Source organism: Galeopterus variegatus, unplaced genomic scaffold, assembly GCF_000696425.1.
Source record: "Galeopterus variegatus unplaced genomic scaffold, G_variegatus-3.0.2 Scaffold1932, whole genome shotgun sequence".
Classification (NCBI taxonomy): Eukaryota; Metazoa; Chordata; class Mammalia; order Dermoptera; family Cynocephalidae; genus Galeopterus; species Galeopterus variegatus.
The window spans coordinates 253,186-276,231 of record NW_007728043.1 but is presented as its reverse complement, the minus strand read 5'-3'; the positions used below and the strand labels follow the sequence as shown (position 1 = coordinate 276,231).

The 23,046-nt window shown below is 37.9% G+C and overlaps 1 protein-coding gene across 2 annotated transcripts in view; it reads left to right on the top strand.

Annotated features, from left to right (window-relative positions):
* Nucleotides 1–1,196: 1,196 nt before the first annotated feature.
* The window catches only part of BIRC2 (baculoviral IAP repeat containing 2), a 27,033-nt gene continuing 5,183 nt past the window's right edge, over nt 1,197–23,046 (top strand). Inside the window, exons 1-6 of one of the 2 annotated variants that reach the window (XM_008579629.1) lie at nt 1,197–1,387; nt 2,563–4,698; nt 4,793–4,892; nt 17,617–17,695; nt 18,303–18,351; nt 22,102–22,344. In XM_008579629.1, the coding sequence (XP_008577851.1) occupies nt 3,804–4,698; nt 4,793–4,892; nt 17,617–17,695; nt 18,303–18,351; nt 22,102–22,344 (1,366 nt within the window). In that variant the 5' untranslated portion in view covers nt 1,197–1,387; nt 2,563–3,803. Of the gene's footprint in view, nt 1,388–1,496; nt 1,786–2,562; nt 4,699–4,792; nt 4,893–17,616; nt 17,696–18,302; nt 18,352–22,101; nt 22,345–23,046 lie in introns of those variants that run through there. The other variant, XM_008579630.1, reaches the window with a different exon arrangement.

Below are 23,046 nucleotides of genomic sequence, written 5' to 3'. Positions count from 1 at the left end.
ATCAACATTGGAACAGAAGACCTGCTGTTCTGTGACTGACTGGCGGGCAGAAATGACATGGACAGGAAATGGGAAACGGTTCAGGGTGTTGGAATTCCCCCTGGCTGCCTCATTAAGTGGCTTGTTATTTGGAAGTTTTTGAAACGTTTGCCCCTTGGAGTTCCCCAGAGAGAAACAAGCATCTGATTTCACTGACAAAGAGTGCCTTCACAGAAAGTAAAATAAAAATTGGGAAAGTCGTTCGTTGCAATAAAACATTTACTGCATGCCCCTGTGTCCACAGCACTACTTGGCGGGAGCGGAGGGGGGCGGGGGTAGGGGATAGACAAAAGGCTCACGCTAGTAAAACCAAGGCTTTTTATTTACAATTTTTTAATCACTTAACTATTAAATTTTATAAGTGTACTCCTCTGGATATGTGTGCATACAAACACGAATGTATGTATTCATTTTATTAAAATCTTCAGAAAATATTGGGAGCGAAGCCTGGCCTGAAATACTGCTCGCGTTGCTAGCGATGAGCACTTGAAATAAGGACACTTTTTCGTTAGTTTCCAGAACAGAAAACCGAAAGTTTAAAAATAAAAGAAACACCGGTTGATTACAAAATACATAAAAGACTTCGAAATTAACTTTCTGGTACTGTCCTACCCTCCAACGCCTAGCTTTTTACAATGTACACGGCCAGCTGTTGAGTTGATGCTACACAGCTGCGGTGAGTTAAAACGGTTACAATCGTTTACTTAATTGAAGCCCCAAATGCCACCAGACTGACTCCATCCTCAAATGACGAGTGGAGGCGTCACACTACAGGAGTTTTGTCAGGGGCTGGGCCATTAACTCTGAGGTGACGAGAGGGAAGAGACGCAAAACCACCAGCGCAAGGGCGTTTCCTCAGGGTTTCCCAAGATTCAAACGTACCGGCTTACGGTTTGCCACGTCCGCCTCAGGAGAAGTCTAGGGACAGAGAGAGGGGGAAACGTTAAAGGTGCACAAACCTCGAAATTAAACACGAACACCGAGTAGATGCGCACATTCCGCATCCCCCCGCGGGACTACCGCGCAGCCCCAGGTGGGCGCCCACGCCGCTCCCGGCCTCCTGCGGTCTTTCCGGGAGATTCGTCTCCCGGCCGCGGAACGCGCGCTCGGTTAAGCTTTCCGGCCGCAGACTCCCGAGCGCCCTCGCGCGGCGGTTGACGCGAGCCCCCCGTCGGGCGCGCTGACGTCAATGTGCGTCAGCGTTGGCCCAGCTAGGGCGGGGGTTTGTGGAGCGCCGGAGCGGAGCCGACCCGGCGAGCAGCTTCTGCTGTCGGCGCCGCAGCTTCCCCGGTCTGAGGAGGCCTGCAGGCAGCCGTGCTGCTTCCATGTTTGCTGCGCCGGCTCTGTGGTGAGTGCAGCTTCTTCCGGGCTCGGGCCGCACCAGGCGGGCTGGTACGCGCAGGCCCGCGGGGGCCCACTCCCTGATGTTGCGGCCGGGCCGGAGGGAGGACAAGGCCTGGGACCCTGGGCCGAGGGTCGCCATGGGCTCTCTGCTTTCTGTTCTCGCCGAGGCTTTTCTTTCATTTGGAAGCCCCAACTTCGAGACTTGCAGTCGAAAGTGATTTTTTTTAAATGACTTGTTTTGAAGCCTTCTCTGGCCGCCGCCCACTTTTCCGGCCCTCGGATTTTGACCAAGATGTTTTCTCTTGAAGTTTTTGCAAAGTTTTAAGCTTAGCCTTAGATATTCTTTTAATTTAATACATTGAAACGAAGGCAGTTGTGTGGCGGTGAGATCTCGAATTTCAGGTAGTTCCAACTGAGCTCTGCCATTTCAGTTAGTAGTCTATTGTGTGTTGTGAGAAATAACGTCAGGAAATTAATATACAGATCTCTTAGTTTCTTTTCTTTTCCCTTCCAATCTATCCCCTGCCCAGCCGCAGTTTGCGTAAAGAGCGCAACACCAGCAGTACGGTGTTTGTAGATAAAGATTCATTATTTAAAGATATAAACCTGGTGCAATTAAAGCATTCATGCAAGTGTTTCACAGGCAGTGGTATTATATTTTCAGTTGCTTGGTAGAGTTAAGGCTTTACATTAATGAGCTCTTCCTCATGCATTTTACTTTTACCAGACTAGGCAATTTGCCTAGTCCTGTAGACTTGACGTTAAAAAATAACGTCACTGTTTAATTACTGCTTGTACTGTTGCTGACGGGGGTGTCCTGGAGTCTCTTTCACCACTGTCCCCTTTTGCCTCCAGCAATGTGCCGGACATACTATCTTTAAACCAGAAAAGGGAAGGAGAGCAAGGATGAAATGTTTTCCTTTGTGGAAATGTTCGTCTGTCCTCGAAGTTGTACATTTAAAAGACATGTATAGTTAATGCTGTGGGGGGTATATAACATTTATTTATTTTAATTAAGAGCTTTCCCAGTTAGAAAGTTTTGGTGACAAATTACTGGAATTAAGTATGTTACCTAGAGTATAAATCGTTCTTAGACTTTACTGAATAAATTGAAGAGTCTGTAAGTTCTATTTGCCATGCAAATAGGTTTCTAAAATACCTTTTGTTTTCTCTTTTCAGATTTACAGCCCTGAAGATTTTTTTCCCCTGCAGTAATAAATCCCATATGGAGACCCCAAAACTTTATAAAGGGATATAGTTTGAATTCTGTGGAGTGTAATTTTGTGTATGAATTATATATTTAAAATGTTGAAAAGTTTTCAGAAAGAAGGCTGATAATTACTGATACAGTATGCATAAGCCGTAATTCTGTTGGTAATACAATAATTTGTTAGGCATTTGTGATGATACTAGAAAGGACGAGGCATATCTTTCGGTAAATTGATTGATCTTTAATTGCAACATGACTGATTACAGCTGAATGGTCTTCAAATGAAGAACAGGTTTTTTAATTTTTAAATGCAGTGTGAGAAAGTGTGTGCTGTGGAAATTTTGTGGTTAACTAGTTAAGTTTATGGAGAAAATGCCTTCAGTTGATCAAGTATAATAAAGTAGTGTGCAAAGTTAGAAGAAAACATGATGCTACAGGAGATGGAGACAAACATAGATAATATTTAACAAAAATGGAAGAGTTAACAGTTTGTGAGCTTTAAGCAAAATTCATTTGACATCATGCACACCATAACAGGCATAGGTTCAACAAAGTTTGTGGGTGTTGACTTTCCCAAAAGTTGTTAACTGAAGCTAACCTGACCCTCTTAAGTAAATACTATGATAAGCTGTGTGAAATTAGCCTTTAGATAATGTGACCATATGAAGACTTTAGTTACTTTTGTTTACTAAAATAAGAGTTTTTTGGATGTCATATTAACGTGCTTGTAGGAAAAGCCTGCATGTAATTTCTTACTCTTATGCCCTAATCATTAATTGGCCTGATATCCAGGCTTCATAGTTTATAGCCAAAGGCAAATTAAAGGCATAATTTAAGTATTCTATAGTTGCTTAGAATTTTGAGAATATAAACCTACTTGAAAAATCAAGGTGTTTTAGCATATTTTCAGAAGTGCATCAACTTTTTCAGGACTTTGGTTTAGTATCACACCAAATTATTAGCAGATAGTACTTGGGTTACCTAAAAATTAATATCCGAAAGAGTGCTAAGTAGTATCTTTGTAATTTAGGAGAGATAGTCATTCTCTCTGAATATAAACTCAGATATAAATCCAGTAAAGAAACTGTAGTAAATTCTGTATAAGTAGGAGTCTATCATTTGATTCCTTTCTGTGCGTAAAAATTTAATTTAGTGTGAAGATATGAGAAATATAATGTGGTTTTAGCTATAAAAGTACCATCACCTACTCATGCACAAAACTACCTCCCAAAGACTTGTCCTGGTTTCCTCATATCAAAATATTAAGATTATAATGGAAGATAGCACAGTTTTGTCAAATTGGACAAACAGCAACAAACAACAAATGAAGTATGACTTTTCATGTGAACTCTACAGAATGTCTACGTATTCAGCTTTCCCTGCCAGTGTTCCTGTCTCAGAAAGGAGTCTTGCTCGTGCTGGTTTCTATTACACTGGTGTGAATGATAAAGTCAAATGCTTCTGTTGTGGCCTGATGCTGGATAACTGGAAACAAGGAGACAATCCTATTGAAAAGCATAAACAGCTATATCCTAGCTGTAGCTTTATTCAGAATCTGGTTTCAGCTAATCTGGGATCCACCTCTAAGAATACTTTTCCAATGAGAAACAGTTTTGCACATTCATTATCACCAGCTTTGGAACATAGTGGCTCATTCAATGGTTCTTATTCCAACCTTTCAACAAACCCTCTTAATTCTAGAGCAGTTGAAGACTTCTCTCCGTTGAGGACTAACCCCTACAGTTATGCAATGAGTACTGAAGAAGCCAGATTTCTTACTTACCATATGTGGCCATTAACCTTTTTGTCACCATCAGAATTGGCAAGAGCTGGCTTTTATTATATAGGACCTGGAGATAGGGTAGCCTGCTTTGCCTGTGGTGGGAAACTAAGTAACTGGGAACCAAAGGATGATGCTATGTCAGAACACCGGAGACATTTTCCCAACTGTCCATTTTTGGAAAATTCTCTAGAAACGCTAAGGTTTAGCATTTCAAATTTGAGCATGCAAACACACACAGCTCGAATGAGAACATTTATGTACTGGCCATCTAGTGTTCCAGTTCAGCCTGAGCAGCTTGCAAGTGCTGGTTTTTATTATGTGGGTAAGAAACTAATAACTATACATTTTATCTAGTTCATTTTGATTTACTTTTTAGAACATACATGTATTCAATTTTTGGTCTTTTTTCCATGTAGGTCGCAATGATGATGTCAAATGCTTTTGTTGTGATGGTGGCTTGAGGTGTTGGGAGTCTGGAGATGATCCATGGGTAGAACATGCCAAGTGGTTTCCAAGGTAATTGTTTGGAAAAGGTATTCCTACACTCTGCTTAAAAGAAGGAGGCATACTTACATGATTAAGTTTACCTTTAAATTACAACAAAGCATCTTTTATACCGTTGGGGAATTAGCCTTTTAAAAGACCAAATTTTAACTTTAATTATTTTATTGAAATACATTCTGCAGTCTTCTGTGTACTTTTCTTCTTTTGTAAGTCATGCCTTCAGGATATAATTTAACTTATTCCTGTATACTCATATACAATTATGGTCATACATTTCACTTACTTATTTCCCATCTTCCTGTATACTCATATACAATTATGCTCATACATTTCACTTACTTATTTCCCATCTTCCTTTAAAGAGGGCTTAAGGATTACAAAGATATGTAAAATAGATCAAAAAGAACATAAATTAGAAAAAGGTAAAAAGAGAAAAGAAAAACAAGAAGGGACATAAAATGGACCTAGGAATAAAGCAAATATAAAAATACATATAATAAAATCTTATCTGACTTCTAATTTTAATTGTAAATTGTTTTTTCTGTATGATTTTATCTTTTTATGATGTATCACTTACCTTCTTTTAGCCACCCTGTCTCTAGCAATGTCTCTTATTTTTTATTCTAAAAGAATTTAGAGACAATGTTCTTAGTGGAAATAGAATTAGAAATTAATTTTGTCTTTGTAATCGAGTATCTATGTGAACTTTGCCCTCATTTGTAAGATAAGGGGTTGGACTAGATAATGCTTTCATTATTTTTATTGTGATAAAGTATATATAACATAAAAATTACCATTTAAACCATTTTTAAGTGTACAGTTCTTTGGCATTAAGTACGTTCATATTGTTCTGCAGTCACTACTGCTATCCATGTCCAGAACATTTTCATCTTCCCAAAATGAAACCTATACCCATTAAACACTAATTCTCCATTACCACCCCACCTCCAGTAACCACCATGCTACGTTATGTCTCTATGAATTTGATTACTCTAGATACAACATATAAGTGAAATCATACAATATAGATGTTTTGACCTGCGAGTACCTTTCACAATAATGAAGAATCTCTTAAACCCCTTCAAGAAATTAAAAAATTATTTTCTCATTTTAAAAATATTTGTTTATTTATTTATTTACTTATTTTTGGTGGGTGGCTGGTTCAGGGACCCAAACCCATGACCATGCTGTTACAAGGCTGCACTCTAACCAGCTGAGCTAAAGAGCCAGCCTGTCATTTTTGTATGATGTATGATGAAAAAGAAATTTAAAGTAACAAATATTTTATTATGGATTAGTACATTGTTAAAAGTTATATTTTAAAATTATATCTTTAATATTTGTAATATATCAAGATAAATTTTGATTTTTCACTCTGAAAAGTGGCATATGTTTTATTTACTTTTAAGTATTAATTATGTAAGAAAAGGTATGTTTTACGGTCGTAGTTTTAAATGACTCGGTTATGCCTGGCTCTATGGGATTGTATACATATAATTTGAAATTTAACTTATGTTGAAGTGTCAAAAAGAGAAAAAAAACTTCCAGATTCTAGTGTTTGAATTACTATATTTTGTGCTTATGAAACAAAACACAGCAAAATCTTTATATTTGTAATTTGTGTTTTGTTATAAATGATTGAGGAAGAACAGTTATGAATGCCTTTTTGTTGTACATATTTCTTCGAAAACAGGGAATTTGTCTTTTTTTTTTTTTTTGGCAGCTGGCTGGTACAGGCAACAACAAATTTCTTTTTTTTTTTTAATGCACCCATTAGAGCAAGAGAACAATAAATTTCAATTGTGGATAATCTTTAATCTTAGTAAATAACCAAAATGGGTAATTGTTATCAGTATATTTTAACACAGTTCATTTATTCATTTATCAAATATTTAGGGTGCCTACTTGGTACTATTTTAGATGCCGGGGATATAACAGCAAACAAGACAGACAAAAATCTGTCTTCAGGAGTTTATTGACGCAGGTGAAAATTAGGGCAGCCAGCCTTCATTATACTTCCTGTCTTTAACCATTACAAATATAAATTAATCAGTCTAAGAATACAAACAACTTAAAGTTATTTATTTATTTATTATTTATTTTTTTTAATTTTATTTTGTCGATATACAATGTGGTTGATTGTGTGAATTTATTTATTTATTATTTATTTTTTTTAATTTTATTTTGTCGATATACAATGTGGTTGATTATTGTGGCCCATTACCAAAATCTCCCTCCGTCTTCCATCTCCCCCCTCCCACCCAACAATGTCCTTTCTGTTTGCTTGTCGTATCAACTTCAAAGAATTGTAGTCGTTATGTCTTCTTCCCCCCACCCCCGGTTGTGTGTGTGTGTGTGTGTGTGTGTGTGTGTGAATTTATTTATTTATTTTTAGCTCCCACCAATAAGTGAGAACATGTGGTATTTCTCTTTCTGTGCCTGACTTGTTTCACTTAATATAATTCTCTCAAGGTCCATCCATGTTGTTGCAAATGGCAGTATTTAATTAGATTCCCAGCAGTGGGATAGCTGGGTCATATGGTAGATATATCTGCAATTGTTTGAGGAACCTCCATAACATTTTCCATAGAGGCTGCACCACTTTGCAGTCCCACCAACAGTGTATGAGAGTTCCTTCTTCTCCACAATCTTGCCAGCATTTATTGTTCAGAGTCTTTTGGATTTTAGCCATCCTAACTGGGGTGAGGTGGTATCTCAGTGTAGTTTTGATTTGCATTTCCCGGATGCTGAGTAGTGATGTTGAGCATTTTTTCATGTGTCTGTTGGCCATTTGTATATCTTCCTTAGAGAAATGCCTTCTTAGCTCTTTTGCCCATTTTTTAATTGGGTTGCTTGTTTTTTTCTTGTAAAGTTGACAAACAACTTAAAGTTATTTAAAAGTCAAGTGTACATTGGCAATTAGCTGTGTCATCTGGGTGGTAAGCTTGAGTCTTGAGCATGCTTATGTGATCTCTACTAACTTCTGTATGTGTTTTATTTACTTTGAGCCTCAAAGTATTCTGTTTTAAAGGGGAAGGAATAATTTTATTGATTTATTTTTATTTTATTTCATATTATTTTTTTTTGTGACCGGTAAGGGGATCACAACCCTTGGCTTGGTGTCGCCCGCACTACGCTCAGCCAGTGAGTTCACCGGCCATCCCTATATAAGATCCGAACCAGTGGCGGGAGCGCCACTGTGCTCCTAGCGCCGCACTCTCCTGAGTGAGCCACGTGGCCGGCCCCTTGATTTCTTTTTAAAAGTTAGGTTTGTTGGTGTATAATTTACATAGAGTTCATTTCTATGAGTTTTGATGCATACAGTCACGTAACCACTACCACAATAAGATACAGAATATTTTCATCACCCTAGAAAGTTTCCTTATAGCCTTTTATAGCCACTCTCCACTCCCACCCCAGGTCCTAGAAACCAGTAATCTGTTCTCTATTCCTATAGTTTTGCCTTTTCCAGATGTTGTAAATGGAATCAGTTATGCAGTATGTAGCCTGAGTCTGACTTCTTTCACTTAACACAGTGCATTTGAATTCATCCATGTTGCTGTGTGTATCAGTAGTTTGATCCTTTTTATTGCTGAGTAGTTTTCTATTAGATGGTTATACCATATTTGTTTAGTCATTCACTGGTTGAAGGACATTTGGGTTGTTTTCAGTTTGGAGCAAAAATAAAGCTACTCTAAGCATTCATAAACATTGTGTGAACATGTTTTCGTTTCACTTGGGTAAATACTTATGAGTGGGAATGGTGGGTTTTATGACAACTGTCAACTTGTTTTCTGAAGTAGCTGTAGCATTTTGAATCCCTACTGGCAATGTATGAGATTTCCAAGTGTTCCACATCCTTACCAACACTTGGTATTGTGTCCCATTCTAATAGGTGTGTAGTGATATCTTGTTGTGGTTTTAACTAACATTTCCCTAATAACTAATGATGTTGAGCATCATATTTACTTATTTGCCATCTGTACGAGGATATTACAAAAAGCTTGGGGAAAAATAGAATTAAGAGATAATATGAATCCTTCTATGAACTTTTAGAAGTATGCTTGTACGTCTTTGGTGAAGTATCTGTCAAATCTTTTGCTCATCTGAAGAAATTTTTTTGAGTTTTGAAAGTTAATATATTCTGGATACAAGTCCTTTATCATGTGTGTTGCAAACTTTTTGTTTGTTTGCTTTTTCAGCTTTATTGAGGTATAATTGACAAATAAAATTGTATATATTTAAAGTGTAGGGCTGGCCTGGTGGTGCACTCGGTAGAGTGCGGCGCTTGGGAGCGCGGTGGCGCTCCCGCCGAGGGTTCGGATCCCATATAGAGACTGGTCTGCTCACTGGTTGAGCGCGGTGCGGGTGCGACACCAAGGGTTGCGATCCCATTGCCGGTCGCGGTACGGGTGCGACACCGAGGGTTGCGATCCCGTTACCGGTCATGAGAAAAAGACAATAAAGGAAAAAAATAAAAATAAAAATAAAGTGTATATATCATATGATATATATACATTATGAAGTGATTACTACAATCAGGGTATTTAACACATCCATTACCTCACATACCTCACATAGATAACTTTTTTTTTTTTTTTATGAGAACACTTAAGATTTACTCTCTCAGCAATTTCAGGTATGCAATGTAGTAGTATTAGCTGTAGTCACCATGCAATACATTAGATCCCTAGAACTTATTTATCTTATAACTGAAAGCTTGTACCCTTTGACCAGTGTCTTCCCACCCCGCTGGCAACCACCATTTTACTCTGTTTCTATGAGTTTGACTTTTTTTTTTTTAGATTCCATGTATAAGTGATACATACCATATAGTATTTGTCTTTCTCTGTCTGGTTTATTTTACTCTGCATAATGCCCTTCAGGTTTGTTCACATTGTCACAGAAGGTAGGATTTTCTTTTTTATGACTAATACTCCATTTTACATATACTCATGGGAAAATTTGTATTATCTTTCTATTTTACCGGAACTTTTTGAGGGAAACTTAGGTTATTCCCATTATCTTAGCTGTTGTGAATAATGCTGCAATGAACATGGGAGTAGAGATACCTCTTTGAGATACTGATTTCATTTACTTCAGCTATTTACTGAGAAGTGGGATTGCTAGATCATGTGGTGGTTCTATTTAAAATTTCTTTTTCAGCAAACCAGGAAAACAGGTGGTATCTATAGTGTAAGTTTTTGAGGAACCTTTATAATGTTTTTCATAATGGTTGTACTAATTTATATTCCCAACAACAATGTACAAGGGTTCCCTTTTCTTCTCATCCTCGTTATCTCTTGTCTTTTTGATAATAGCTATCCCAACAGGTATAAGGTGATATCTTGTGGTTTAAATTTTCATTTCCCTGATGATTAGTGATATTAAACACCTTTTCATATTCCTGTTGGCCATTTGTATATGTTCTTTGGAAAAAATGGTTATTCAGGTCCTTTGCTCATTTTTTAAATCTGATCTTTTCTTAGCTATTGAGTTGTATGAGTTTCTTGTCTATTTTAAGGATTAACTCCTTTCAGGTGTATAGTTTGCAAATATTTTCTCTCATTCTTTATGTTATCTTTTCATTTTGTTGATTGTTTCCTTTGTTATATAGAAGCTTTTTAAGTTGATGTAGTATCAATTGTTTATTTTTGCTTTTGTTGCCTGTGCTTTTGGTGTCATATCCAAAAAGGGATTGACAAGGCCATTGTCAAAGAGCTTTTTCCCTATGTTTTCTCCTAGGAGTTTTACAGTTTCAGGTCTTACATTGAAGTCTTTAATCCATTTTGAGTTAATTTTTGTAAGTGGTATTAGGATAGGGGTCCAGTTTCTTTTTTTTTGCTTGCGGATATCCAGTTTTCCCAAAACAATTTATTGAAGAGACTGTCATTTCCACATTGTGTATTCTAGGTGTACTTGTGAAAGATTAGTTGACTATATATGCACGGGTTCATTTCTATGTGCTCTATTCTGTCCTTTGGTCTATGTGTCTTTTTTATGCCAGAACCGTACTGTTTGAATTATTGTAGCTTTGTAATATATTTTGAAATCCGGAAGTGTGACACCTCCAGCTTTGTTCTTTCTCAGTATTGCTTTGGCTATCTGGGCATTTTTGGGTTTCATGAATTTTAGGATGGTTTCTTCTATTTCTGTGAAAAACGTCATTGGAATTTGATAGGGATTACAGCGAATCTTTTGATTGCTTTGGGTAGTATGTGCATTTTAACAGTATCCTAATTCGAGAACACAAGATATCTTTCCAATAATTTGTGTCATCTTCAGTTGCTTTCATCAATGTCTTGCATTTTTCAGTATAAAGCTCTTTTGCCTCTGGTTAAATTTATTCCTAAGTACTTTATTGTTTTTGATGTTACTGTAAATGGGGTTGCTTTTTCGATTTCTCTTTCAGATAGTTTGTTGTTAGTGTATAGGAATGGTATTGACTTTGTTGATTTTGTATCCTGCAACTTTACTGAATTTATTAGTTCTAACAGTGTTTTGGTGAAGTCTGTAGGGTTTTCTATATATAAAATCATGTCATCTGTAAACAGAGACAGTTTTATTGCTTCTTTTCTGATTAAAATGACTTTTATTTCTTTTTCTTGCCTAATTGCTCTGCTAGGACTTCCAGTACTGTTATGAATAAAAGTGGCAAGAATAAGTACCCTTGTCCCTCATTTTAGAGGAATAACTTTCAGCTTTTAATTATATTGAAAATTCTATTAGCTGTGAGCTTGTCATAAATGGCCTTTATGTTGGAGTACTTGAGAGGTTTTATCCTGAAAGGGTGTTGAATTTTGTCACAAGCTTTTTCTTTATGTATTGAGATGATCATGTGGTTTTTATCCTTCATTCTGTTAATGTGTTGTATCACATCTATTGATTTTGTGTGTGTTGAACCATCCTTACATCCCTAGGATAAATCCTACTTGATCATGGTGTATGATCCTTTTAATGTGCTGTTCAATTTGGTTTGCTACTATTTTGTTGAGGATTTTTGCATCTGTGTTCGTTGGGGTTATTGGCCTGTATTTTTCCTTTTCTTGTGGTCTCCTTGTCCTGCTTTTGTATCAGGATAATGCTGGCCTTGTAAGTTTACAAATATTCTGTCTTCAGTTTTGTTTTTTGAAGAGTTTAAGGAGGACTGACATTAATTCTTATTAAATGTTTGGTAGAGTTCTGCCATGAATTCTGAACTTCTCTTTTTAAGGAAATTTTTGGTAACTGATTCAATCTCCTTAGTAGTTGTAGGTCAGATTTTCTATTGTTCATGGCTGTAGTGTCAACAGATTGTACATTTCTAGAAATTAATCCATATCTTATAGGTTATCCAGTTTGTTGGTGTATAATTGTTTATGCCAGTCTATGGTCCTTTGTGTTTCCATAGTATCAGTTGTAATGTCTCTTCTTTCATTCTGGCTTTATTTATTTGAATCTTCTTTTTTTCTTAGTCTAGCTAAAGCTTTGTTGATTTTGTTTATTTTCTCAAAAAACCGACTGTTAGTTTTGATGATCTTTTGTATTGTTTTTATAGTCTGTATTTTATTTATATATATTCCGATCTTATTTCTTTCCTTTTGCTAACTTTGGGCTTAGTTCTTCTTCTAGTTCTTTGAGGTGTAAAGTTAGGATGTTTATTTGAAATCTTTCTTTTTTTTAAAAATGTACGTGTTTATTGCTGTAAACTTCCCTCTTAGAATAGCCTTTGTATATGTGCTGCCGAAGTGAGCACTAGAATAGCCTTTGCTGTGTCCTATAAGTTTTAGTATATCGTGTTTCAGTTTCGTTTGCGTCAAGATTTTTTTGGTTTTCCTTTTGATTATTGAGGAGTACGTTGTTTAATTTCCACATATTGTCAGTTTTCCAGCTTTTGTCCTGTTATTGATTTCCAGTTTCGTACTGTTGTGGTCTGAAAAGATATTTGATATGATTTCAGTTTTCATGAATTTGTTGAGACTTGTTCTGTGACCTAACATATGATTAAACATGGATAATTCTCCCTGTGTGCTTAAGAAAAATGTATATTCTGTTGCTCTTGGATGGAATATTCTGTATATGTCTGTTAGGTCCATTTGGTCTAATGTGTAGTTCAAGTTCAATATGTCCTTTTGATTTTTTCTCTGGATGATCTGTACATTGTTGAAAGTGAGGTATTGAAGTCTTCTACTATCATTGTGTTGTCTATTTCTGCCTTCGGATCTGTTAATATTTTCATTATATACTTAAGTGGTCTGATATGGGTGTGTATATATTTACAATTGTTATATCCTCTTGATGAATTGACTCCTTTATTATGATCTTTGCCTCTTGTTATAGTTTTTTTATTTAAAATTTGTCTGATGTAAGTGTAGCTACCCCTGGTCTCTTTTGGTGTGTACTTATAAGTGAAGTGAGTGTCTTATAGGCATCATGTAGTTTGGCCATTTTTTTTTTAATGCATTCAGCCACTCTGTGTCTTTTGGAGATTTTATTCATTTACATTTGTGGTAGTTATTGATAGGTAAGGACTTACTATTCCATCTTGTTTATTGGGTTCTGGTTCTTTTGTAGTTCCTTTGTTCTTTCTTTCTCTCTTGGTGTCTTCCATTGTGATTTGATGAATATCCATAGTGGTTTCTTTGATTTCTTTTTCTTTATCTTTTGTATATCTACTGTAGGTTACCATGAAGCTTACATAGAATATCTTGTAGTTATAACAGTCTATTTTAAGCTGATAACTTAATTTCAGTTGCATGCAAAACTTTACCCTTTATACTCGGCCTCTCCTCTACATTTTATGATTTTGATTTACATCTTTTTATATTGTGTATCCATTAACAAATTATTGTCACTGTAGTTATTTTTTTTTTTATTTATTTTTTTTGTTTGTTTGTTTGTTTTTGTCTTTTTCCGTGTCCGGCAACGGATCGCAACCCTCAGTGTCGCCCCCACACCGGACCCGCACCGGACCGGGACCAGCAACGGGACCGCAACCCTCGGCGCTGCCCCTGCGCCTCGCTCAGCCAGTGAGCGGGAACTGGTCCGTATGTGGGATCCGAACCCTCGGGCGGGAGCGGCGCTGCGCTTCCCAAGCGGCGCACTATCCAGTGTGCCACCGGGCCGGCCCTTTTTTTTTGTTTGTTTTTTAATTTAACTTTTGTATTAAAGTTAACTGATTTACACACCACCATTACAAATTTAGAGTATTCAGACTGTGATTATATATTTATCAGTGAGTTTTATACTTTCATATGTTTTCATGTTACTAATTAGTGTCCTTTCATTTCAGCTTGAAGAACTCTTTAGCATTTTTTTGTAAGGAGGCCTAGTAGTGATGAACTCCCTCAGCTTTGTCTATCTGGGAAAGTGTTTCTCTCTCCTTCATTTCTGAAGGACAAGTTTGCTGGGTAAAGTATTTTTGGTTGGTAGTTTTTTCTTTCAGCTCTTCAAATATATCATCCAACTCTCTCCTGGCCTGCATGGTTTCCGCCAAGAAATTGTTGATGGCCTTCTGAGGGTTTTCTTGTATAAAATATGTTTATTTTCTCTTGCTGCTTTTTAAGTTCTCTCTTTGCTTTTTGTTAGTTCATTGTAATATGTCTCAGTGAAGTCCTGTTTGGGTTGAATCTGTATGGGGACCTATGAACTTTCTGCATCTACATGTCCATACCTCTTCCTAGATTTGGGAAGTTTTCAGCCATTGTTTCTTTTTTTTTTTTTTTCCTTTTTATCTTTTTTCGTGACCGGCAATGGATCGCAACCCTCAGTGTCACGCCCGTACCGGACTGGGACCGGCAACGGGATCGCAACCCTTGGTGTTGCGCCCGCACCTCGCTCAGCCAGTGAGTGGCCGGTCTGTATGTGGGATCCGAACCCTCGGCGGGAGTGCCGCCGTGCTCTCAAGCAGCGCACTGTAACAGTGCGCCACCGGGCCGGCCCAGCCATTGTTTCTTTAAATACACTTTTTGCCCTTTCTTCTATTTGAACACACTTAATGTAAATATTGTTTTGCTTGATGCTGTCCCATAATTCATGTAGGCTTTCTTCGCAAGTTTTTTGCTTTTTTTTCTTTTCTGACCGGGTAATTTCAAATAAACTGTCTTTGAGTTCACAGATTCTTTCTTCTGCTATTGTATTCCTTAGTTCCAGAATTTTTTTTTTTTCCTTTTTGTCTTTTTTTTTTTACTGACTGGTAACAGGATCGCAACCCTCGGTGTTGCCCCCGCACCTCGCTCAGCCAGTGAGCGGGAACCGGTCTCCACATGGGATCCAAACCCTTGGCGGGAGCGCCGCCGCGCTCCCAAGTGGCGCACTCTCCAGTGCGCCACCGGGCCGGCCCCTTAGTTCCAGAATTTTTGTTTGGCTCTTTTTATGATTTCTGTCTTTCTGTTGATCTCATTTTGTTTGTGTATTTTCCTGATTTTATTGAGTTGTCTGTGCTCTCTTGTAGCTTGCTGAGCTTCCCTTAAACAATTATTTTGAATTCTTTGTCCAGCAGTTTATAGATATTCATTTCTTTGGGGTTGGTTATTGAAAAATTATTGCATTCCTTTGGTGATGTCATGTTTTCTTGTTCACGTGTGTCTTTCTTGTAGCCTTGCATTGATACCCATGCATTTGATGGAGCAATTACCTTTTCTGGACTTTACATACAGGTTTCTGGGAAAAGATGTTTGCCTGTGGATGGGTGCAAGGGCACCCGCTGGTAGCAGTGTGGCTCTGCAGAAGGTACAGTGGCTTAGTGTCTGTGGAGCTCTGTTAGATGAGTTCATGTTGGTGAGGATTGCACAGGTCCTCACTGTTTAAGGCTGCAAATGTTTACAGTGGCAACAAGGGTTGTTTGGGTGGCAAAGGCTGCTAGGGACTTCCTGATTTCTTTTTCACTTATGGGAGATGTCATGGCCAAGAGGATCCCTCTTGGCACCAGTCCTGATTTGTGGGCACCCTCTTGGTGGTGATGGTGGCACTAGTGTCTGATGCATGGACATTTGTGGAGCAGTCACAGAGCCAGGATCTCTGGTTTGGGTGTGTGCAGACAGACACTGGTTGTGGGGTCTAGGATGCTGACAAGCCTGCAGCAGTGGTACATTTGATGCCTGAGATGCTGGTGTACATAGAGCAACCTTGGAGCTGGATGTGGAGCTAGGGCATATGCAGAGCAGCCAAAGAGCTGGGTCTGGAGACCACGCAAGCAGAGGAGGAGTCTGACATGTGGGTACACTTAGAGCAGATGTGGCTCTGGGGTTCAGAGCATGCATGGGGGTAGACGGTTGGGGCTACCCTGTCTTGGGGCAGTGCAACAGCTACTCCATTCAAGAGGAGGGACACAGCAGCATCTTTCTCTCCAGGGGTCCATAGCAGCAATGGTTGTTGGTTACTTGAGTGGCAAAAGCTGTCAAGTGTCTTCTATGGAATAGGCTGCTGGGGTCTGCACCAATAAACATTATAGGATCTGTCACTGAAACTTACAGGAAATCTGTGACTGTCTTGGGAGCTGCTGAGGTCTCTAGTGGGAAAGGCTGCCAGGGTCTTCCTTAGAGCAGGCCACTCTAGGGACCATGATGGCACCTGCCGTGTGACTGGTATACATAGCCCCCACCCTTCTTTTTTGTTTCTATCTGTCTTCAGAAATCCCTGCTAAGCTAATCTCCCTAGCAGTCCTTTCCATATGGTTATTCTTTTTTTGCTTCACTGTATTGCTGTAGGTTAATTGCACTATTGAGCCCTCCCTGGGCTTTTATTTGTGGATAACTGCCTCATTTTTTTGAGGAGAAGAAGGCTTGTATCTCCTACTCTGCCAACTTGCTGATGTCACTCTTGCAAACTAACTTTCAGTCTGTGGTTTGTCTTAATTTTTTTAGTGGTGTCTTTTGAAGAACAGATGTTTTTAATTTTGATGATGTCAGCTTATCAATTTTATCTTTTGTGGGTTATTTTTTTGGTCTCTTATCTAAGAATTCTTTACCTAACATAAGGACAAAAGGATTTTTCTCTTAGAAATAAAAAATAAAAAAATAAAACAACTTCTAAAAGTTTTATTGATTTAGATTTTATATTTAGGTATATTATTCATTTTTAGGTTTTTTCTTTTTTTAGTTTATTTTTGCATACAATATGGGCATAGGTCAAGGTTTATTTTTTTGCATATGGATATCCAGTTGTCTATTACTATTTGTTGAAAAGAGAAAAAAGAAATGGAATAGAAACAAATGTTATGTGAACTTCCTGGAACACTTTTTAGAAGCCCTAGTAGTTTAAAAACAAATATTTGAGGAATACTGTCACATTATGTATAGATATTTGATTCTGTACTTTTTGGAGGGAGGGTGACGGTTTGTGTTCAAATATAATGGAAGAGTGAACATTGGAGAAAGATTAATAGTTGTTATATTATGAAAGATCACATCTTTTAGGAATATTGAGTTATTGTTTTGAAACTAAGTCCAAAAAGTAAATATCTATGTTTTTCAAGCATCAGTACATATTCCTTTATAGGTCCAGACCCTTTTTTCTTTGTTGTTTTGTTGTTGTGTTAATGGAATGAAATAGAAAATATCAGAATGCATCAACACACAGTAAAAATGTATATTGTTTAATGGTAACTTTCTTCCTGTTAGATGTGTACTGGGTTGTGATGTAAAATGTTTTTACTCTGGGGTACCTTCAAAAAGGTTGGAAAGCTACTTTTCTAGAATGATTGGGTTATATTTTTGTTATGAAACAGTTATAAAGAATAATTTTTCTCTTGTTTCAGGTGTGAGTTCTTGATACGCATGAAAGGGCAGGAATTTGTTGATGAGATTCAAGCTAGATATCCTCATCTTCTTGAACAGGTAAATACATTTTTAAATTAATAATATTGAATTCTGGTTTGTAATAATTATAAAAAATATTATCAGAAGTGATAGTTATCTGTTTTTTTATTAATTATAGTTACATATTTTGTATTCATTATTAATGTATACCACTAATTTTTACTTTTGTAACCAACTTGTTTGTTCAGGGCTTTTTTAAAAAGATTGTTTTTTTTTTTTAGTTTTTTGAAAAATCATTCATCCTGCCGCTGTACAAATTTGTGATGGGGTTGGAGAAGGATCTTTAGTGTCTCTTCAATCTTTTTCAGAAAAACAAACAAAAAATAACTTGTTAGGAGTTGAGACCCTTTGAAATCTGACTTTCCAAATGGAATGAGAAACCATTACTACATTTTTCTTCTTTCCTGAAACTGCAGAAATACTTAAATTCTAATTTGGAAATAGGTGAAGTTTAAGGACATTTATATAATAATTAGAGTAAAAACAAAGCAAAGTGAAGTATATAAATTACCTAGTTTTCAAAAGAGTATATACATTTATCTTACTGTAGGTTTACCTTATTGTTGCTTTGTTCAGATTGTTTGAGATCTCTGATTTTCCTCTTAATTTTTCTCCTGCTTCATAGCTATTGTCAACTTCAGATACTCCTGGAGATGAAGATGCTGATCCACCAAGTAAGTATGAATATATATCACAGATAGAATGGAAGTTTTTATGAGTGTTAGAATTGAAAATATGTTTTTAAAAAAGGGGAGGGTTCTGAATCCACAGGGAAAAATACTGGGGAGTTAACTGATAGGAATTAGGAATACTGGGAAGCTAACTAATTAATATTGTGTATCTACTAAGATTAATGTCATTTTAGAGGATTTTAGGAAGTCCACTAGTCTTTGTTCTCAGGGTACTGACATTCTACCTATGGACATTCTACATGGAAAGAAAAACAACAATAGATAGCTTAATGCAGTGCCAAATAAGAGGTGCAAATGATAAGCTCTCTAAAGAAGAAAAGGTTGCTGTGAGCTAGCATGGTTTGGAAAAGGCCCAATTCACATCTGATTTGAGAACTGGGCTAGATATTAGTTGTTTAAATCAGGTATATAATATTTCAGTGCAAGAATCGGAAATCTTTTAATTAGAACTTAATTTTAGCTACATCTGTCAGTTAGGTAATATATATAATGTACATATGTTATGGTGTCCAAAATGAGAAGATAATAGTCCACTGTTTTATGTACTAACTACATCTAGAAAGGGTGTTCTGTTCTTGGCACACTATTTTAAGAAGGGTATTGGTCGATTTGTAACTGGAACAGGGAAAGGTGACCAAGATGTGTGAGTTCTAGAAACCATTGCTCAGGACAATTGGATGAAGGATTTGGTGGTATTTGAATTGGAAAGTCAGAGGTACTGGGTGTGTCATAATTATCTCCTGTGTAATGGAACTGAAAAAGATAGTGGTGCTGACTGTTCTTACCTGACACTTATAATCTGTGGTCAAACGGGCTGTCAAGTGGGCTGCCCTGCAATCCTACTGCAGTTCCCTAATAAAATCATTTTGCCAATCTTCAAGATGACTATTTCACAGTTCTCTCTTTATGAGTTTGTAACATTCTTCTTTCCCACCTTACTCTTAGTTCATATCCTTGCTTCACTGATAAAATAAAAGAATCAAAAGAGAACTTTATCCTTTCACCAAAAACCTACCAGTCTACATGATTTATCCACATACTCTTCCTTCTGTTCTTTTATAAAGGATGAACTGTCCTTGCCATTACCTAATGTCAAACCTTCCACTTGTCCTCTGGATTCCATACCCTACTGTCAACTTGAAAACATTGCTTTGGCAGTGATCTCAACCCTTTCTCTCTTGAATGGTCGATGTTTCCATCTCTCCTGAATCATTTATGTTTGCATACAAACAGTGTACCAATCCTCAGTGTTGCCAATCCTCAGGAAACTTTTCCTTGAACCTATGTCTCCATCCAGCTGTTGTCTCATTGCTCTGCTTTCCTTTACAACAGAATACCTAGTAAGATTTATCTATGCTTACTCTGTTGACTTCCTCACACCTTTCATTCTTTCTTTAACTTGTTCCACTAAAATTTGTCATGATCACCAAGAACTGCCATGTTAGCAAATCTACTGCTTGACGTGTTAATCAGCATTTGATACTTGAGTGCTTCATTCTTTTTTTTTTTTTTAAGATGACTAGTAAGGGGATCTTAACCCTTAACTTGGTGGTGTCAGCACCACACTCTCCTAAGTGAGCTAACTGGCCATCCTTATATTGGATCCGAACCCATGGCCTTGGTGTTATCAGCACCACACTCTCCCAAGTGAGCCACAGGCCGGACCGAGGAAGCATTTTCTGATACCAGGGTCAGTACAAGCCCATATGAATTTTTGTGAAAATTATAAAAAGACAGCATACCATTCTTCAAGACACTTTACTGCCATCTGCTGGAAACTTATAATAAAAATATTCAGTGTCAACAATGCGTACTGCATGTCCTTGCTCTAGTGTATGTGGAATCTCTGTCTGAAGAGATAACACCAAAACAATGACTTGAATGAAGGAGTGAGCCATGGGAATATTTGAAAAAAAATCTTTTAGGCAAAGAGAGGAATAAGTGTAAAAGCCTTAAATCAAGGGAAAAGCTTGACGTGATCAAGAAAAGAAAGAAGGTGGTAGAAAGAGAGGACAAAATGCCCAGATGATACAGAACCTTGCAAGGAGTTTATACTTTATTCTAAGTTTGGTGGAATATCCTAGGAGGATTTTAAGGGGACTGATAAAACTACTTGTGTTTCCAAAAGATGATCCTGGCAGCTCTGTGGAAATGAACTTTACTGGAGTAAAATGGAATCAGAGATACCTGTTACGATATTATGACAGAAGATAAAGGTAGTTTAAATTAGGTTGATAGTGATGGAGGTGGTGAGAAGTAGTCAGATTTCGGATATGTTATAAAGGTAAAAATGAAAGGATTTCTAATAGACTAAATATATAAACTAGAGAAGAGTGAAGAATCAGGGATGATGCCTACTTTGAACCAACTTTTTAACCATAGCAAATGAGTACCATTAACTGAGATGGGGAAGACCAGAGAAGGAGCAAATCTGAAGGATGACGGAGGGGGAGAAAAATTTTGGTAGTTAGACATTCCAGCCTGGTGTTCAGGAAATGGAGAAATAAATTGAGGCTGAACATTGAAGGGTACTTCATGTAAAAGTTTGAAAAAGCAGCAGCCAGCAAAACGAAGTATTCAGAATCAGCCAAGGGAACAGGAGAAAACAGAGTGTGGTGTCCAGGAAGCCTAGTGAAGAATGTGTCTTTAAAAGAATGAAGCAGTCAGGGCTGGCCGGTGGCTCACTTGGGAAGAGAGTGGTGCTGATAACACCAAGGCCATGGGTTCGGATCCCTATATTGGGATGGCCGGTTAGCTCACTTCGGAGAGCATGGTGCTAACACCACTAAGTCAAGGGTTAAGATCCCCTTACCGGTAATCTTTTTTTTTTTTTCTGTCTTTTTTTGTGACCGGTAAGGGGATTGCAACCCTTGGCGTGCTGTCGCCCGCACCGCACTCAGCCAGTGAGCGCACCAGCCGTTCCTATATAGGATCCGAACCCACGGCGGGAGCGCCGCTGCGCTCCCAGCGCGGCGCTCTCCCGAGTGAGCCACGGGGTCGGCCCAATCTTTTTTTTTTTTTAAATGCTTCCTTGACCACTCTATCTAAAATCCTCCTGCCTCCTGGTTTCTCTTAACCACCATACACTAATTTTTTCCTCAGAGCATCTGTCTCTATGTAAAATCATATTACTTTGTTTACTTCTTTAACTATATTTTATCACTACATCTTTAGACATACTTTGGATGAACTAGTCTTCCATTTTACTATATCTTGTACTTTTAACATACTTTACTATGTTTATGTTATTCTTTCTGCCTCAGCTATACCTATGTAGACCTGTCCATCCTTCAAGTCCAAACTCTAATGCCACTTTTCCATGAAATCCTTGTGATGTTTTTCTCCTTTCCTGGTTGGAGAAGATCATTTTTCACTTCTAAGTTTATGTAGCATATTGGTTTCCAAAAATGACTGTACATCAGAATCGTTTGGGGGAATTTTTAAAAGATATGGATTTCCAAGCCTTATCCCTAGGAAGTGTTTCATTAAATAGGTCTAAGATATAACCTAGGAAGTGATGTTTTTAAACAGTACAGCATATTAACTATAATCTCACTTGGCCATTATTGAGTTAAAACTTTTATCAGAATTATAAATAATTGATGCATTTAGTTCATCTCCCTTACCGGGTTATGAGAGTAAAGGATGAGAGTAAAGATTGGGCCATAGTTATTATTTTTCTCCATAGTTTTATATTCATAGAATTTAATATTACCACGTCTTTTCAAATAGTTGTTCACTTTGGACCTGGAGAAAGTTCTTCAGAAGATGCAGTCATGATGAATACACCTGTTGTTAAATCTGCTTTGGAAATGGGCTTTAGTAGAAGTCTGGTAAAACAGACAGTTCAGAGTAAAATCCTAACAACTGGAGAAAACTACAAAACAGTTAATGATATTGTATCAGCACTTCTTAATGCTGAAGATGAAAAGAGAGAAGAGGAAAAGGAAAGACAATCTGAAGAAATAGCATCAGGTATTTGGGAATGTTACTCACCTGCATTATTTCTCAGTGGGGCTTTAGGACCATCTACCATGTTGCAGGACAGCATCCTTGTCTTATCCACACTAACTGCTAGTAGCGGCTCCCCAGTCATTTCCAAACCATATCTTCTGCCCCTCTCAACTGCTCCTAGTTAAGAACCATTGATTACAGCTTTTTTCTCTGTGTTTCTTTTCTTTTTTATTTTTTATTTTTCCTTTTTTGTATTTTTTTACTGACCGGTAACGGGATCGCAACCCTCGGTGTCGCGCCCGTACCAGGGACCGGCAACGGGATCGCAACCCTCGGTGTTGCGCCCACCCTGCGCTCAGCCAGTGAGCGGGAACTGGTCTGCACATGGGATCCAAACCCTCGGCGGGAGCGCCGCCACGCTCCCAAGCGGCGCACTCTCTAGTGCGCCACCGGGCCAGCCCTCTGTGTTTATTTTCTGATAAGATCCCTGATTTATGCTAATCAGAGGATTTTAGCATAATTACTTTTCTTTTTTTTTTTTGTCTTTTGTCTTTTTTCCGTGTCCGGCAACGGATCGCAACCCTCGGTGTTGCTCCCGCGCCTCGCTCAGCCAGTGAGCGGGAACCGGTCTGTATGTGGGATCCGACCCCTCGGGCGGGAGCGCCGCCGCGCTTCTCAAGCGGCGCACTATCCAGTGTGCCACCGGGCCGGCCCCAGCATTAG